The sequence below is a fragment of the Miniopterus natalensis genome, chromosome 21 (genome assembly GCF_054644295.1).
Source record: "Miniopterus natalensis isolate mMinNat1 chromosome 21, mMinNat1.hap1, whole genome shotgun sequence".
Taxonomy (NCBI): Eukaryota; Metazoa; Chordata; class Mammalia; order Chiroptera; family Miniopteridae; genus Miniopterus; species Miniopterus natalensis.
This window is the reverse complement of record NC_142101.1, coordinates 16,441,423-16,459,627: the sequence shown is the minus strand read 5'-3', so window position 1 is coordinate 16,459,627 and position 18,205 is coordinate 16,441,423. Positions and strand designations below refer to the sequence as shown.

The following is an 18,205-nucleotide window of genomic DNA, read 5'->3' as shown; positions in this document are numbered from 1 at the left end:
TAAGAGATTAATGGAGATCTTGCAAAAAAAGATAAATGGCACCACCGGAATCCCACAAAACTGGGGGAAAAAATTAATTGAACCTATACTTTTGATAAATATTTATTTTTTGCAGAAGAAAAATGCATACTAGTTTAAGCTGTCATTACCCTAACCTACATCCTATTTTTCATATTATTAGTAATATATAATGTGGTAGTTTATATTCAAAAATAAAACTAGAATGTATATACCTCATGTATTTATCCCGAAATACACCAAGGTTACTATGGTTACGGAAAATCCATTACCTTTGAATACAGAATGAAAAAGTTTGACTTAAAGTGTGTGCTATTTATTATCGCAAACATCAACAGCCTTCCGGAGGTTCTCTAACTGGGTTCATTTTTCAGTGTCACGACTGACCCACCATACTACTAGCTTATGGCCTATGCAAGGCAAAAAATTTGAACTGTATGCATTTTTAAATATATTTTGTACTAACTCAAGGTGCAGCAATGCCTTTGACTTTTAATGCTTCCTATTTAAGAGAAAGAAGAAAAAAAAAAAAAACCACCGCCCTCCAACCACCTAGACGCTAAGTGGCTTCTGAATTGGAGGGCATTTCATCTGCTTTACCCACACCCACCATGGCTGCCAGGCCCCTTGGCTGCACGTCGCAGAACTTAAAAGGAAGCTACAAATAAATGAAGTGGGGTAAGGAAGATACTGGGGACATGTTGGATGTTGGTGGGGGGGCTTAAGCTAAGTTATCAAGGAAGTTTTGAGGGCGTAGAAGGTAAAGAATTTTAAAGAGTAACGATGACTGTAACCAGGGAAAACCGGGTATGAAATGTAGCTCTTGAAGAAGTTTTAAAATCATTCCTCGCTCCATTAAGTGTTTGCTCATCAGATAAATTAAAGTAAAATATAAATGGCTGATAATCGTGCAGAAAAGCATGATTATTCGGTATAACTAGTAGCCAAACATACAAATACAAACAAATTTTCACATGTAAAATTACCAAAGATGTAAGAACATAACATAACACTCATCAATGTGCAGCTGGGGACCATGTGGGTCCCAGCTTCAGTCCTGGGACCTGGTGGAGGCCAAGGAGTCAGATGCTTAGCTCTTTGTGGTGATATATCCCCAAGGCCCCCTCTGCACCTGAGCCAAGTTGTATCAGTAGAAGGGCTGGGTAAGGGGTGATGGGCTCTACAGTGGGACACCCTTGGGTGAAGCTTTAGCTTCACCGGAAGTGTGATGTAACCACAGAAGTCAGACAATTTTAGTGGCTTAACAGGGGACAAAAATAACCAACCCAATTTTTTAAAACCAATTCTCAGGTAACTATCAATTACTGTTATCTGAAATACAGACACATATGTATATAGCCCTCCAAAATTGTATATACCCGCTTTGAATAATTGTAAAAGCAGCGTCTATTAAAATACATTTCATTTTCATAATTGAGCTGTCAGCTGTTAAAGGTGTGTATGCATTTTGGGGGGAAATACACACACGCACACATACACACACACTGGTTTGCAATGATATAATACACACATATTCTAAAACAGGCTATAATTCCTTACTGATATGTACAGAAATCTTACTCGCCTCTGACCGTGTAATTCTCCCCGATGCCTGAATAGATCCGCCTCCCATCCATATACAGGGAGTACCGAGTGATAATCCCATTGGCTTTTCTGGGTGGACTCCAGGACAGCGTCAGAGAATTGGGAAGGGATTTGGCTACTGGCGGCTGAACCTCTTGTGGAGCTGAGGGGGAGAAGAGAGATTTACGGAGTCTAATTTTAGTTTACTTTTCCAATGCAAACTTTTCAGACCCAAACCAATAAATCACGGAATAAACCTGAAGTCCCACGCACGGGAATGTTCCTGATTCGCGGGCAGCTTGTGGGTAATTGCTTTAGGAAGAGTGCTAAGTGACTGTCGTGAATTTATGAGAATCTGCATGGGTGATGGATGGGAAGTCCCAGCGGGTTCACTTGCCGGGTGCGTTGCTTCATCACGAGCGCGAGCGGCCCACGATCGCGGGGGGCGCGCCCATGAAAGCAGGTGGAGCAGATAAGGCCCCTGCCCTCCAGAAGCTTTTGGTCTTAGGCCGCGCTGGTGAGAGTGGTTTGTAACAAGATATAAAGAAGCCTGTGCATAACCATGGAAATTGCCAGAAGGTACAGAAGCAATTTAACTAATTATATAGGAAAACTAGATTCTGTGCAAGTCTTTTTTTTTTTTTTAAATGGGAGTCGGTTCATTTTCTGTAATGGTCAATGAGTTGGAGTCATAGGAACTAAAAGCTTTTAAAAACGGATCCTAAACATACCTATTGGTAGTAAATTTAATTTTTTTAATTTATTGATTTTAGAGAGGGAGGGAGAGGGGAGAGGGAGAAACATCCAATTGCTGTTCCAGCTACTCATGCCTTTGTTGGTTGATTCTTATGTGGGTCCTGACTGGGGTTCAAACCCGCAACCTTGGCATATCGGGATGACGCTCTCACCAACTGAGCTACCCGGCCAGGATGGCGATAAATTTAAAGAAAAACTGGAACTCGGGAATTCCTTACAGGCCTGGGAGGGAAAGGTGAGCTGCACGAGTGGGCATCTCTCTGGGCACAGCTGTGAGGGAGATTTGAAGGGGACCAGGCAAAACCTTGGATGGGGGATGCAGCGGCTGCACAGAAAGCAACGAGAGAGAAGACAACCTGCCCCACACTGAAGCTGGGGTGGCACTTGAGATGATGCTCGTGTCCCCAGCAGAAGCAGTGACACATGAAGAAAAGCTGCTGTTCGCAGCAGACGAGACAAAGAGGCGTCGAGAAAACACTGAAGATGGGCCACGGGTGATGTAGCCCAGGTGAGGGGCCCTGCGGAGGTCAGGTGCACAGCACAAGGAATAAAGGATTTCACCAAGTCCTTTATTCTGTCACCGAGTCCCCACACGGGCACCGACCTTCTCTCACACATCTTCTGGGCAAGTGGCACCTGCTACACAACTGAAAAGAAGGCCTGGGAAGAAGGGTGAGAAAGGGGGGAGAGTGGATACCGGGAAAGAGAGAGGCTCACTATATGCCCCTAAAGATCAAGCTCTGAACGCCCCTAAATAACTTCATAACCAGACGGTACAAGCAACATGTGACCCCTGTCACCCGGGGGAGAGGAACAGGAGGGGACAGTGCTTCAAAGGTTCTGAGAGCTTTCCTCCTTGAAGGGATGCACTGTGATGCTCGAGCAAAGCTTGCCCTTTGGGCTGCTGAAATATTTTCTATTTCTCGCTGCCTTCCTAACACGGGCTCCCCAAAATGTCTGTTTACGCACATGAGTTCCAAGCACAGCAAGAGGGAGGCTGGCGTCGGAAGGAGGCGAGCAGAGGCCCTATCGTACTGGGATAATCGTTGCCTGAGCTGGTGCTGGGCAGTTAAGAGAGACCGTGGAAATCAACCATTTGGTTCTCAATTTCATACTGAGCCGTACAATCAATTCTTTTTAGTCAGACTGTCTCTAGATTTACTTCTGAGCCATAGTAAAATGAGGAAGCTTTCATTAATCTTTCAGATGCTTCATATTAATGACAAGGCTCTTGCATGAACAATGTAACAGCAATTAAAAAGCCCATTAATCTGCATTACAGCTATTAAAGATGCATGTCATTAAAGGGTATGGAGTTTGATTCATTTTTGCACCCCCCCCAAAAATGGAGCAATTATGGCCTGGCAATGCACTTTGTCATCAAATTAGGTTGGGGTTTTCCAGCAAATGGCCTTGCAGCATTTAGCTCTTCTCCTGTTTTATTATTCATGACTGAGATGGGGGAAGTCAAGACCTTTGAAATTACTTTACCTTCTTGTGGAGTGGAGATGTTCAGTGCCTGTGAGCTCTCGGTGCAGCCAGCCAAAGTGCAAGCAGTTAGGGTTACCGCGTAGTTTTTGAAGGGTAGCAAGCCCGTCAATACGCCTGTAATGGGAGAGAGGAAAAAGAGGTTTGCGTGTTTACTGTAAGCTGCTCTAAAGAACATTATGGGTGTGTGCATGTGTGTTGAGAGAGAGACACCAAGAGATATCAAACCATCACATGTGCCTCTAATTCATTTTCCAACCGGTGTGCTCACTGCAGAATGCAATAACTAGTAAAAAAAAAAAAAAAAAAAGTGAGACCACCTTATTAAGACAGCTCAAAACACCGTTTTACCGTATGTGTTTCTCAAAGCATGAGTGCCCTGAGACACTTGCCCTATGAAATGGGGGTGCCACCGAGAGTTTGGGAAGCAGAGCCCAGTGCATCCGAGAGCTGAGGCGTACATTACCCCATTCCAGGGCCCTGGGCCTCCCGCGGAAACAAAACGCTTTCATTTTCCTCCACCTACCATTTCTCAGGCTTGTCTAACCCGAGTCCTTTGTATGCAGCATCTATTAACACACTTCAGGAAATGCTACTCCCAAGAGCGGCTTCATTATTTTAACAGTAGGACACACACATATACAAACTCTTTGTTCATGTTGCGGCAAACAAACACGCGAATCAACATAGTTGGACAATTAGCGAATGAGATCATGACGCTTTTGAACTTCTACTTGCAAAAATTATTAGTTAATTTAATTAAAACACCTGTCCTCAACAGAAGCGTTGCACTCGGAAGTGGTGAATTAACCTGGCTTGGTGGTAGATTTATAAGGTTTGTTCAGCAATTAAAAGTACCCGTAGAAATGTAAACATATTTTGTTTACTGGTCTTCATAATCAAGGCAGAAGCTCTTGATTTAGCGAATCTTGTGAATTAAAGAAGTACCAAAAATCTAATTTGGGTATTTTCTCACCAGTGTTTTCACACGTTTTCCAGAGCTGTCTCTAATCCTAAGCACAGAGATTGTCACCATTCTGACATAAAAATGGCCCCAGTCATGGGGTCCCTTTATGGAGTAAACCTTTGATAATTGTTTTAACGTGCCAATATTGGTGACAGCTTACATCAGTCACACACAAGTTTTAACATACATATTTCCCTCCCCCGAGAGATGATTTTAAAAATGAAAAGAGCAAAGAGACAGGACGAAACAAAGACCACAGCCATTGTCTGTTTTGGTTCTTGCCACATCTGAATCCCAGGGGGAAAGTTTTGGGTGGTCTGTAAAACACACTTTGAAGACTATGGGTTTTTTTTTCTTTCTTATTTCCAGTGGGGATCTTGTTCACAACGCCCTGTGACAGAGACAAGGTTCATCCAATCACGGGAAAAATTATCCCTAAACACAGATTAGTCTTATCTGTTTCAGTAAGAGGAGCAGTGTAAGGATTGAGCACTTTCTCTCTCGTCAGGTTACAACACATCAGCTCGGGTAAAAGCAGGAGCCGGTCAACTGAACAGAGGATCTTCGATGAACCGGAAAAACAGCAACGTCATCCCATCGCTCGCGACACGTGGCTTCTCTCTTTTGTTTCTTAGAATGGGGACTTTACCAGGATGGATTCGAGTGGACGCTTGGGAAAGTTCTACGGCTGCCAAAGAAAGAGCAAAGGAATATTCTCTCCAAGGCTAAGGGAGGCAGCCCTTCTTGGACATGCGCCTGGAGATGGCTGAGTGAGTGACCCAGTGGCCTTGCTGTAAGTGTCAGAATCAGACTTACATTATAGACTCTCCAGGAGAAAGCAAAGTAGAACCATCATGATTATGTATCATCATCAAAAGGTATTTATCAATTTTTCTTCTACATACCTCCGGGAAGGGAGCCTTGGAATAGAACCGATCTCTAGGTTTCTAACCTGAGAAAATATTAGAGCGAGAGGGACCCTACAAATAACTGCAATGCAGAGATGAGTACATAAAGCAGAGGACCTGTATATATTCAGGGGGAAGAGGCACTTACAAGACCTGACTTCCCAGTCCTAGATGGCAAGAGACCTAAACTTAAGTAAAGACAAGCAAAAAAAAATGGGATGATTATTGAAAGTATATTTTAGTTGCCCTGGCCGGTTTGGCTCCATGGTTAGAGCCTCGGCCCTTGGAATGAAGGGTCCCAGGTTTGATATCAGTCAAGGGCATGTACCTCGGGTGCAGGCTCGATCCCCAGCCCCAGTTGGGGTGCATGTGGGAGGCAACCAATTGATGTGTCTGTCTCACGTTGATGTCTCTCTCTCTTTGAAAAGCAATGGAAAAAATATCCTTGGGTAAGCATTAAAAAAAGTATATTTTAGTAGATATTTAAAAAGCACTGAAAACTATATACTGTGACATATGTATAAAGGAACCCTAGACAGAAAGATGTGGCACGAATTCTGCAAACACAGAAAACCCAGTAAGAGAAAGTGGGGTAGTTTCCCTTTAGGACCCCGTGGGGTGTTTACAATGAACACCTGACAGTGAGGACCTTCAAGACTGGCTTGGGTGTAAATCTCTTTCCTGGGGACACATCCCAGAGGAGACTGTCCCTACCTCCGGGCAGGCCGGGTGACCTCTCGAACTCTCCCTTTCCGTCAGTCACAAACCTCTGTGAAATGAGAAAACGGTCCCCACCATGTCAGGAAAGCTGCCAGTCCCTTTTGATAATGGAAGAGGGTGAGTTGGAAAAAAAAAAAAACAAAACACCCTTCCATAAGCATAAAGCAGGCATTATTGATGTCTTAAAAGTGTGACTATCCCACGGAACTGGGCAGCTTTGGTATCTGGATCAAAATCACTGGCACCAGCGGCGCCCAGGACGCCCAGTGCTAAGCGATAATGCATTTTGCATTAATGCTTAACATGGAGAAACCCTGCCTCGCCACCGAGGGAGTTGGAGGGTAGGTTAAGTATAGTCCCTCTGAACTGCGGCCTGGTAGGTGCAGAGAGCCCAAGCTGACGGGGGGCAGGGTCCTGATGGAAGGGGAGGAAGTTTTAAGAGCTGGGGGGCGATGTGGCTCCAAAGCTATGCTCTGAGGATGTCCCGCAGCAGAGGGGAAGAGCCTGCCCTGAGCACCTTGCAATTCTCAAGCCCTTCACACCGATTCGGGGGGGCTCCTTTACTTCTTTATTTGTCCTACCGTCCAGCAGCTATCATGGTCCTTTACCCAAAGTGGGCACTTGATGTTTGACCTCAAAGTGAAGGCTTTTCACCTTCTTACCTGTCCTCACTAGAAGGGAACTCCACCCCCACGCCTTCCCCAGGGAGCCAGCAAAGCACCGGAGATTGTTTCTTTTGACCGCTTAGGTGATTATTTCCAACGTTTTCTTCCCCCTCCGCTCGCCTCCAGTTTCAGAGGACCTGAAGAGGAATGTTAATAACTGGAGGCAGCCCGGACGACCTGAGAGAGTCACCGCGGAGCTGGCACCGGGCGTGGGGGCTTCCGGGCCTGTCACTGAACTGTGGGCTCGGGAGGCAGGGAGACAACAGAGGGGGCAGCCTTGACGTTGAGATCCCGCGATCAACGCCTCCGACTAGACGCAGGCAAGGACAGATGCTCCTGAAACTCAGCTGGAGACACGCGGCAAACCGGCACCTTATATTTTACTTATTTAAAATATGTTCTTATTGATTTCAGAGAGAGGAAGGGAGAGAGGGAGAGAGAGATAGAAACATCAATGATGAGAGAGTCATTGATCGGCTGCCTCCCGCACGCCCCCTGCTGGGGATCGAGCCCACAACCCGGGCCTGTGCCCCGACCGGGAATCGAACCCCTATCTCCTGGATCCTACACGGGGCTATGCTCAACCGCTGAGCCACACCAGCCCAGCAAACGGCATCTGGAGAAGAAACAGACTCTGGGCTCCTGTTTACAGCCCTGCGTGGGCCCCGCCCCCCCAGCCGCCAGCCTAGGTGCTTGGCCCGAATCCACTGTAATCTGTTCCCCTTCATTATGTTAATCTGTGGGCGGAAAGATTCCTGTCATCTCCGGATCGCCTCTACGGCGGCGGTAAACACCTTGGCCTGTCTGTAATTGGACAGGTGTCTGCGTCGATGTCACCCAGCTTTTAATTCAATTAAAGCCCCGGCTGCGCGCTCTCCTTACCCATTCATTTTCCGCTGCGCTCTTAGCCTGGCGCTGAGGTCCGCACGCGGCGACCGCCTGCCCGGGGTCCAGAGTCCAGGGGAGACCCGCAAAGACCAGGCACAATATTTCAAGTGGGCCCCAACGACCCAAGAGGACTTTCAGGTCATCAAATCATCTGCAGTAATTTCGAGACCCTGTCTGTCTGTCTGTCTGTCTCTGCCTCTCCCTGGTCCCCCTTTACATTTTCTGGGATCTAAACGCTGTCTTCTGCCCCCGGCCAGCAGGAATTAGGAGCAGGCCCAGCAAACAGAAAGGCGGCTTCTAGCTTCCTGTCCCCAGGGCTCTGCTCCGTCTCCAGAGAACTCATCAGACGACAATGCTCTGCTTTATTTGCTGGCATTTCACATTTGGATCAAGAAAGCGAGCTGGGCAAAGAGCAAGGCATTTATTAAGAGGGCCATCTGGCGAGGGGTGGCACGCGGGCGGAGCCGCCACTGCCACCCGGGGACCCAACGGGAGGACCCGCTTTTTGCAAGAAAACCGACCGGTCGGGGGAAGGGAAGCAGAGGAGGCCGCTCTCCCGGCCCGGGATGCCGCGGCTGCGTGGAAAAATTCTGGGTTTTAAGGACGCGTCTCCGAGCGAGTTCGGAGCTGCAAACCCGCCCAGGGTGTGGATTAGAGAGCAAATCAACCCAGCTACCCACGCTCTCCGCCCCCGTAAAGGAGGTGCGGGAAATAAATCGAAGTTCTAACACAGACATTTTGACACACTGACCCCATGAAACTGAATAATGACATTTGTAAAAATTGGATGAAAATTTAACGGTTTCACAGAGATGGGGAAACACACCCAGGATGCGTCTCCTCCGGTCCTCAGTGGCCCAGGAAGGCGGCTTTTTTTTTTTCTCTCCTCGTGTTTTTGGTAATATTTTAAATGAAAATAAGGGTCCCTGCTACTTAGAAAACGAAAGTCAGTTTTCATTTTAGCCAAAAGGTGGGATGCTACACGCACATACCCCAAAACTAAGACAATCCTCTGAACACTCTAAAAACAATTTTTTTACGTGTTATTTCCTTCAAATGGACTTTCTGGCTTCCTTTAAAAATCCCAGCAGGGAGTGAAGCACATCACGTCCCTGGGATCAGAGACTAAACCGATTCTGATGCTTATGGGGAGGAAAAGGAATCTCCTTACACTTTTATTTCTTTTGTGTAACACAGGGCCGCATCCCAGTCTTAAAAAAAGAGGTAAACGATGATTTTTATTGACCTCAAAGCATTATTCAGTTAAGATTCTCCTAGCAGGCCGACATCTAACCTGGAGTTTTTAACCCGCGCCTTTGTGGTTGGAATTACAGCGGTTCTCTGTCATTGTCATTGTCATTCCAATTCTGCAACAGGGTGGAGGCGCCCGCTCATGGTGACTCTTTATTTAACCTAAAGGGCTGACACTCAAGTCCTCAGAGCTCTTCAAGACAAGACTGGACTCCCGGAGCAGAGAGGCAGGGACAGAAACGGAGTCCTCCCTTACTGCCCAGGGACCCAGATCCCCTGCAGGAAGGGATGCTGAAGCACGCGGTGTGAAATGTGTCGCCCAAATCCAGCAGCACAGCTGAGAGGAGAACCTGTCCCCTGACCCCAAGATCACCGTTCTTGCCACTGGCCTAAGCCTCCGGCCCACAAGATGACAAGCGACCGATGGAAGAAACATTACTAGAAACAGGAGCGTGCTTTTTACAGCGCATATTTCATTTAAAATCCACCTTAAAATGCGTTAAAAGATCCAAATTTTTTACTAAGACCTACTACGCCCCAACAGAAAGCAGCATGTCTGTCTCCCAGAATGAGCCAATACGTAAGCCTATAAGATTCCCTTACGAAAGGACGGATTCTTAAGAAATGCCATTCATATCAGTGCATGTGTGTCGCTGTCGACTGTAACATCGGGCTTTTATATAAAATATATATCATTTTGATCAGTTCCAAATCTATCACAAATATTAAAAGGCCATAAAAGTTAGAAAACAGAAAATTTGAAGTGACTTTTTTTTAATCAAATCTGATTGGTAACCTTGACATATTTATATCAACTACGGACATGCCTACTTGATGATCATGATACAGTAAATCTTATATATAAACATCATTTTTGATACAACATGTTGCCAAAAAGAAACCTACATTCTTCTCTGAATTCTTACTGCCTCCAATAAAACAAATAACTTGTAAAAGGCTCTGTCTGAAGATGCCACAAGGTACCAGTGGTCCAGGCGCATTATGTATTCAGGGAACTTAGACAAAACTATTAACTCATCAGCGCTGCATTACCTAATGAAACTCTTCTACATTAGCTAAGCAGGAACATTACATCATCTCTATTTTTATTATTTATGTCACAGGCCATATTTTTGTCCTGTGAATTTTTTCAGACCAACTTCTTTTGAGATTTACATTGAAAGGAAGAGTTTGTAATAAACTACAAAGGTGTAATATTAATTTATGAAGTACTATAAAAATGGCAGACTCCCTCAAAATTCATTTTTTAATACTATCGTCCAAAGGAATTTTTGAAATTTACTTCTGACGTTTGGCTACTGTGGCAGAGACCGCTAAGTACCATACTGTATATATTCTCCTGTTCCTCACAATAAACTAAATAAATATATATATATTTTTTTAGCTGAGCAAATGGCCCCTTTGAAAAAGGAGAGTCCCCAACATTTTCCACAGCTAGGTATAGCCATGGGGCTACGTTCTGACCACAGACTGTAACCAGAGGTTACAGAAGGAATAACTTCTGAAACACGTCTTTAAAGTGAACGTGCGTATCTTTCTCTCCGCTGGATGGAATCCAGACTGGATGGCTGAGCTCACGCAGCCATCGTGGGCCACGAGGCAACAGCAGCCTTGTCCCTAAGGATGGCACAGCAGATGAAATGTAGGCACTGTGACCCTGGCACTGTGAACGTTCCACCTGACACTGACTAACTGAACGTCTATCACCAGAGGGAGAAAAACTTAATCTTGCTTAAATCACTGCTGTTTTGGGTTCTCTGTCTCTCGGGTGAAATCAACTGAAAATGAAAACCTCATCTATACTGTTTTTCCCGCATAAAACTTTAACATTGTACATAATATTATACTTGGTGAGTGTGCTTGGACTATATGTTGGTGGTATAAAAGCAGATTGCTTGTTAAGTGTATTTTACCAAAAATAAAAAATAAAATAACAGCAACAACAACAAAAATATGGCAAAGGTTGGATCCAGCACTAGGCTGAAACTGAGTATATGATGTTTGTGTTTTTAATAGATGAGTATTTCCTGCTCTGTGTAATTAATATCAATGTGGCAACATCAGCTTCCATTATTTTTAATTACAAATGCAGTGTGAGGCCCATAAGGTATAAGTTTTAGAACTGATATTTAGATTCTACTCATCAATATTTTTTTCCTTTAGAAATACATATATTAAGTTCCAAATATATGTTTAAGTTGTGATGACTCTGGATATTATCTCGTAAAACTAGCGAACTTTAACACTATTGAGACTTTAGTACAAACCAGTAGTTCAGGACTGAACTCGGCAGGATAAAACACTATTAGTATTATTCTGAGTACGCAGAATCTTGTGTGCAGAGCCCAAGAATCTGCATTTTTTGAAGCAATCCAGGCATCATCTTATGACCAACAGAGCTGAGAATCGGTAACTATTAGTGCTAGCTGCGGAAGACAGAGAAAAACGAGAGGTTTTCAGTACGTAACCCACTTGCTTCAGGTAGATGAGCTTGTACTGCATATGATGTCTGAGCCAGTTTCCCTACAAAAGCTGTATTCTAAGTTAAATTGTCCTTCCTTTCTTTTTCTACACAAATTTAGATTTATTCGGGCCACCTGAAAGATTATTATTGGTTCTCCTGCTAAACTATAATGAATAATAAATATTTTTGTTATCTATTATTCCATTTGAGAAAGGACTTAACTCCTAGACTTCAGCTCAATATAATAAAAAAATTGAGAAAATATCTTCTATGTACCGACAATCCTTAGCATTATGAAATATGCCCATAATCAAGTTCACATGTTTAAACACCTTAAAGAAAAAAAGAAATAATTGTCCACGTGCAGATTGTTGAACCCACTCTTTCTTGACAAAAATCGCAAATCAAATTGAGAAGTCACTTTCGGAGCAGCCCTGGGCTTGAAGGGAAATGCCAGGGTTGTCTCTCTGGGCAGCCGCTTCGCATGTTAACAGGGCTGGAGGGAAAATCAGCCACAGCCCCGCCGTTAATTGGAGCCCTTTGCAAGGCGGCGAGAGACGCACCGGAGTGGTAGCTGCAGGGCTTTCTACCCTGGGGCTCCAGCTGCCGAAATGAACTTTCGAGAACTCCTGCTCTGAACCCTGGCCCTAGGAGGGCACAGCGTCCGGCCTGCGGCCCACAGGGGCCCATTTGCTCTTGAGTGGGGCTGTTAACCCTTGGACTCTCCACGCTTCTGGGATTTATCTCATTTAATCCTCTGGTAGCCAAATTCATTAGTGGTAAATATTCGGTCTCACTAGTCTCCCAGTTCCCTTAGTTAATATTCATCTTTTTTTTTTTTTCCCCGTTTGCCTTCTGCATTTTATAAACCTGACCATCATTTCCCATTTCCTTTCGATGATCATTTCGCTTAATTTTTTGTCTATGTCTATGACTAATATTTTCCTTTGCTAATTTTATCCACCGACATTTAATATTTTATCATTTTTCTAAAGACAGCTGACATTTCTTTGTCCTAACTTTTCAAGTTTCAGTCGGGAGGTGAAAGCTGTCATAAGAATTTCTGGGTGAAATTGAGACTTGATCGCTGGTCAGGCTCCGCTTTTACCAGGGTTTCCCGATGCTGGCTTCACACGACCTGCAGACACTGAGAAAAATACCCAAATGCCAACACCCAGGCCACATTCCCGACCAAAGAATGTCTGCAGGCGGTGCCCAGGAATCAGCATTTTTACTGAGTGCCCGTTTGGAAAACGTAGGTTGAGAATTTTTAGTGATAAACTGTTTTTCCCCAGCCAGCTTAGCTACAATGTGCCCACTGGGAAACGTCAAACTGTGGACTAAATCAGGGTGGATTTTTATCGGGTGGTAAAAATAAAGACAAAGGAAGTAAAAATAAGATTCTGTAAAAAAAACTGTTGGTATATCTGAGCTATAGAGTCTGAAGAGCCTTAAATAAAAAGGGCTGGAGGGGGTTGAGCAATAGATCTGCGGAGAAGATAATTAAGGTTACTCCAAAATCCATATGATTTTTTTTTTACTTTATAAAATTCTTTGACAGAGGAAAATAGTATTTTTACATCAGATTTTTGGATGTATTTTACTTCTTTTGGTCAAAGGCTTAAATTTGACTTTCTATTTCCAGGGGCTTTCACATTTCATGAAGCTGTAAGCCGCTGTCCTGTTACACGCGTGCACACAGGTGAGCCCGGGGCGCGTGTGTGGTGTGCGTGAGTCTGACCCACTCCAGGGGCCGCCTGGCATGCTGCCCCGGGAGAAACCGACTCACCGGGATGCCCTCAAACTGCTGGAGCTCCGGTGCTCCTCTGCCTTGACATGATTAGATTTAATCAACGATTTTACAATAAATAATGGTGCTGTGAACTTGGGCTAACCCCAAAGGCTGCAATTTTGCCTGGTGACAGAGGTCAGCTGGTGGTGTCTGGTATGTACGGGATCCCCAAGAGATGTCTAAAGAGTTTTGAGAGCTGTAGACACCTGTGGCTTAATCTTTTGGGGACAGAGAGAATATCAACCTTGTAGGCACGTGATCCTATATGGCATTATTCTTGCCATTCCAGGTAGATGCAGGCTCCTATCTCATCAGACGGTTCTTGTTTTCAATCAGGCAAAAGTAGATGAATAAATAATGTATTTTGGGGGAAAAGAAACCGTGAAGAAAGTTTTTACTTAAAATCAAAGAGGCCCGGCTGGTATGGCTCAGTGGGGTGAGCACTGTCCAGTGCACCAGGAGGTCACCGTTCGATTCCCGGTCAGGGCACATGCCCTGGTTTCGGGTTCAATCCCCAGCAGGGGGGCGTGCAGGTCAATGACTCTCACCATCGATGTTTCTCTCTCTCTCTCTCTCCCTCTCCTTTCCTCTCTCCGAAGTCAATCAAAACCTATCTCTTAAAAACATCAAACTAAAAGAAATGAGTAAGTTTACTCCGGGCGGGAGTCGCCGTTACCTGTGAGGTTGTTGGTGTCCACAAGCTCGGAGGTGGCGCAGGGCGTGGCGGGCGGGCCGGCAACCCTGTCCTCGCCGCAGGCTCTCAGGACGTACCTCTCGATCAGGCCTCTAACCTCGACGTGTTCATCCCAGGTCACTTCCACGCTGGACCCATTGACGCCGCGGGCTCGGGCGGGGGGCGGCACTCTCTGCGGAGCTGGGGCAGAGTGGGAGAGAAGAGAGGAGGCAGACGGCCGTGCGGAGGGGCCTGCTGCTCATTCCTCACTTTCGGCGGCCGCCGTAAATCAGGCCCGGCCATTAGCATAAATACAATTTATTAGAGTTGTAACTTTTCAGCACTGATTTAACATGACTGCACATCCTGAGCCGTTCGGCTTAAGCGGTATTTCAAAACCATCAAAACTCCATGGACATAACGTTCTTCCCAGCCTGGCCCAGGCCTTCCCGAAACATTTGATGGGGCCGCCGTGTTCTAAACATCACCCGAAAAGGGGGTGGAAGGTGGGCAGGTAACGAGCTCACACAAAGTAACGATGCCCCCCTTCGAAGCACGGTAATTAGAGTGTTATTACGCCCAGCGGTCTGACACTTTTATATCTCCGATGCAGTAGCCAAAAAAAAAAAATATCGCCAATGTACTCGAATGTCTGATCTCGTTTTCAAAACGCGACTGTTCTCAAGTCTGTGTTAAAAAAAAAAAATCTAAATTCTATGGGAGGTGAATGAGATAAGGTTACACGGCTCCCTGCATTTCGGGAGGTGGAAAAGTTTGTGTCCTTGAGATTCTACACAATCGCTTCTGGGGACGTTTTCTGCAGGGTTTCACGAAACACTAACAGGGAATGAGAAAGTTTAAAGCCACAGCGAAACCTCACTTACAAGCTGCGTCCCCTAATTTCAAAAATCCATACCTTTAACTAGTTATTACGTGTTTCCACGGTTCTGATCAGTAGAAACTTCATGACAGCTGAGCGCGCTGGGGACGCTGAGAAGAAGCCCAAGGAGCCCCCTGGCAGGATGATGGATGAGAGGACCCCTGAGCCCTCCCGGCAGAGGGTCACTCCCGTTTCCCCGCGTCCAGCGCCTCCCTCTCTGACTTGACTGTTCAGACCAGTAAAAGGACAGTGTCCAGGGAAACCGGGGAGGAGAGGAAGCACAGAGGTGGAGAGCCAGGGCCTGTGCCGTCGGAGCACCGCGAGCGCCTCCAGAAAGCGCATGGCCGCGCAATTGGGATGCAAGTAGAGGGACCACAGGAGGGAGGCTGATTTTATTAGTTCTGAAATGTGGTACCCGGAGAAGTGCAGGACTGTCTAACAGATGGTCTCCTCATAAGGGACAGAGCAAAACTGACTCAAAAATAATTAAATAGCGCAATTATTCGGCAACCCCTGGGAGCATGTAGCTGCTCGGGGTTGCGGCCGGATTGTAAATATGAATTTATGGCGTAAGTCTTTGTGGTCAGATCGTTGTTATAAATTCAGAGCCCTGTTTGCATATTTTCTCAGTGGTCCTCAAAAAAGGACACTATCAAGCTATGTCAGCGAGGCGCTTTCTAGATACCTATTGACTGAATCAGACGGAAAGAGCCCTTTACAGTGTGTTTGTTAAAAGTAGGGGAGCTTGAATAGGGGCAGAGGACAGGCCAGTAACAGATGCATATTTTATATATCAGAGCTTTCTCCAAGCTCTGAAGATGAAAAAGATTTGAAGAGCGCATTCAACTCATTGTTTCTCCTACAAAAAGATGTCAATTTGAGTCCTCCCTGGGCCCAGCCGGCGTGGCTCAGCGGTTGAGCGTTGACCTATGAACCAGGAGACTGTGGTTCGATTCCCGGTCAGGGCGCAGGCCCGGGTTTGTGGGCTGGATCCCCAGCAGGGGGCGAGCAGGAGGCAGCCGATCCATGACCCTCTCATCACTGATGTTTCTCTCTCCCTCTCCTTCTCCCTTCCTCTCTCTGAAATCAATTTAAAAAAACCACATATGCATTTGCCTTTCTGTCAGATATCTGACCCAAAAGGGTAGCAAGCTACTGAGTGACAAAACTTTCTGTGATGAACGCCTTCCTGTGACAATATTACGCAAAACGGTGTTTCGGTCACTGTCAGCGGCTCAGCGCATTGACAAATCGGCTGTCTGCGATGCGACCTAATGTATTCTGCCTGCCTCCCAGTCGTCTCCCCTCTAACTGGAAAAAAAAAAAAAAGAAAATGAGACCAATCAGCAATTTCTATCCTGGGAGAGTCACTCTCAGCTGCTAAAGTCAACACCATGGCAAACGTCTGCTCTGATGGGATAAAAGACGCACGTGCTTCCAGCCAGGGGGCAGGTTTCAGATGCACCTGCAGCAAGAGGGAGGCCAGAGGGGGCCACCCCCACTTTACGGGGATCCCAACGTCAGCCGCCCGGGTGCAGTCTGTAAAGGTTTCCTGTCCTAGGCCGTATCACTGTTGAATTCTTAAGACAACATAGAACTTCTCTCTGCCTGTGAACAGGAAGAATCAAGCCTGAGCCAATACTTACTGGAGACCTGAAAAATCGACAGCACCCATCTACTAAGCGCGGGAGCCCCCGGCAGATGCGTCTGCCAACCGAGGCACGCTCCGGACGAGACGGCAGCCTGCTCCCGGGCCAGGGCGACGCTCTTCTCTGCACCAACGCGGATGCGCAAGCATGTGCACGTGTGGGCACACACGCATCTGAAGATAAATAATATCTACCTGCTCCCGTCGTGCGTCCCCGGCTCCAGTCACTACGGACAGAGCCTCCTTCGTGCGAGGCTATCACTCGGTACAGGTACTCTTAAATGGAAAGGGGGGGAGGAAAAGGAAAAGATGAGGCGTGCAGATGAGCGATGGGTGGTGGGCTGGCAGGGAGGGGGGCGGGGACGGGGCGGGGACGAGGCGGGGCGTGTGGCCTGCAAAGGGAGCACCTGCTCCTTACCTGTGAAAGGCCTGAGCCCCGGCTCCTGAGCGCTCCTCTCGTGTCCCCGGTACACCAGGATGGAGTCATTTCCCCTGCAGTTAACGGCGCTGTCACTTGATGGGCAGCCGTCCAGATTGACTCTGACAGCGCCGCTGGACACAGATGCCAAGCTGACGACGGCGCCCCGCGCGAACGCCACCTCCCTGACGCAGCCGCCGAAACCTGGCAGACGGGAGGCCGCGTGGCGTGAGGGGCCGGGGCCCTCATCACCCATCAGCTCCTGACTTCGGGGTTCGTTCTGATGGGGGTGGGGGTGCTGTAGGTACAGTTTTGAAACACTCGCATCTCCTCTGGGGAATCCTTACGCCTCCTCTTGTGTTTTTTTTTTAATCAGGCTAAGCTGTCCCAAGCAAATGTTTATATTTATGTTATTTTGAAAAACAATATAAGCTGGTAAGTATAATCCAATTGAACTCAGTTCAACTGAAAGTGTTTGTTATCTCTCTTCAGGCCTCCAAATAACTAAAAGGCGGCCCAGAACTCTGGGCTGACGAGCCAGACAGTAGCCCTTCCGAAGGAGGCTGCCCGACACCAGGCGCCTGGCTCATCACCCACCCCGCCCCTCCACGGGGCATGGCCTGTGACACCGTGTGCCAGGCCGTCACTTCCAACCCAGCGGTCAGGCATGGCCCCAAGGGACCGTTCTAAGCTAAATGCCCAGGACCTGAGCTAGCACATGTTCAGCAAAGCACGTTGCCCGGCATTTCCAAAGCACAGGGAAAAATTAATCTGCATTTTATTCCAAAGAAGATTGCAATATTAATGGATAAAAAAAAATAGCCCTAATATGACCACAAGATAGAGCCTCTGAAAAGACGTGCTAATTGAGAAGTGTGGGAAGATTTTTAAGGCTGTTGATAATGGACTGAAAAAAAAATATATAATACGTGAACATGATTAATCGGAACTGGAGTTTAGTTTAGGTGGTGGCCCCTCTGTATGGTGAAGGTTCTCCTGGTCTCTGTATAAAACCTGTGGTCACATGTAAAGATCAGTAGCACTCAAAGCATCTGAGTTAGAAT

The 18,205-nt window shown here is 46.4% G+C and overlaps 1 protein-coding gene across 1 annotated transcript in view; it reads right to left on the bottom strand.

Moving 5' to 3' along the window:
- The window catches only part of USH2A (usherin), a 301,382-nt gene that overhangs the window by 160,817 nt on the left and 122,360 nt on the right, over positions 1-18,205 (bottom strand). Inside the window, exons 27-31 of the mRNA XM_087829032.1 lie at positions 17,142-17,345; positions 16,919-16,999; positions 14,199-14,396; positions 3,850-3,963; positions 1,604-1,765 (exon numbers count right to left, since the gene is read on the bottom strand). Of these exons, the coding sequence (XP_087685158.1) occupies positions 1,604-1,765; positions 3,850-3,963; positions 14,199-14,396; positions 16,919-16,999; positions 17,142-17,345 (759 nt within the window). The remainder of the gene's footprint in view (positions 1-1,603; positions 1,766-3,849; positions 3,964-14,198; positions 14,397-16,918; positions 17,000-17,141; positions 17,346-18,205) is intronic.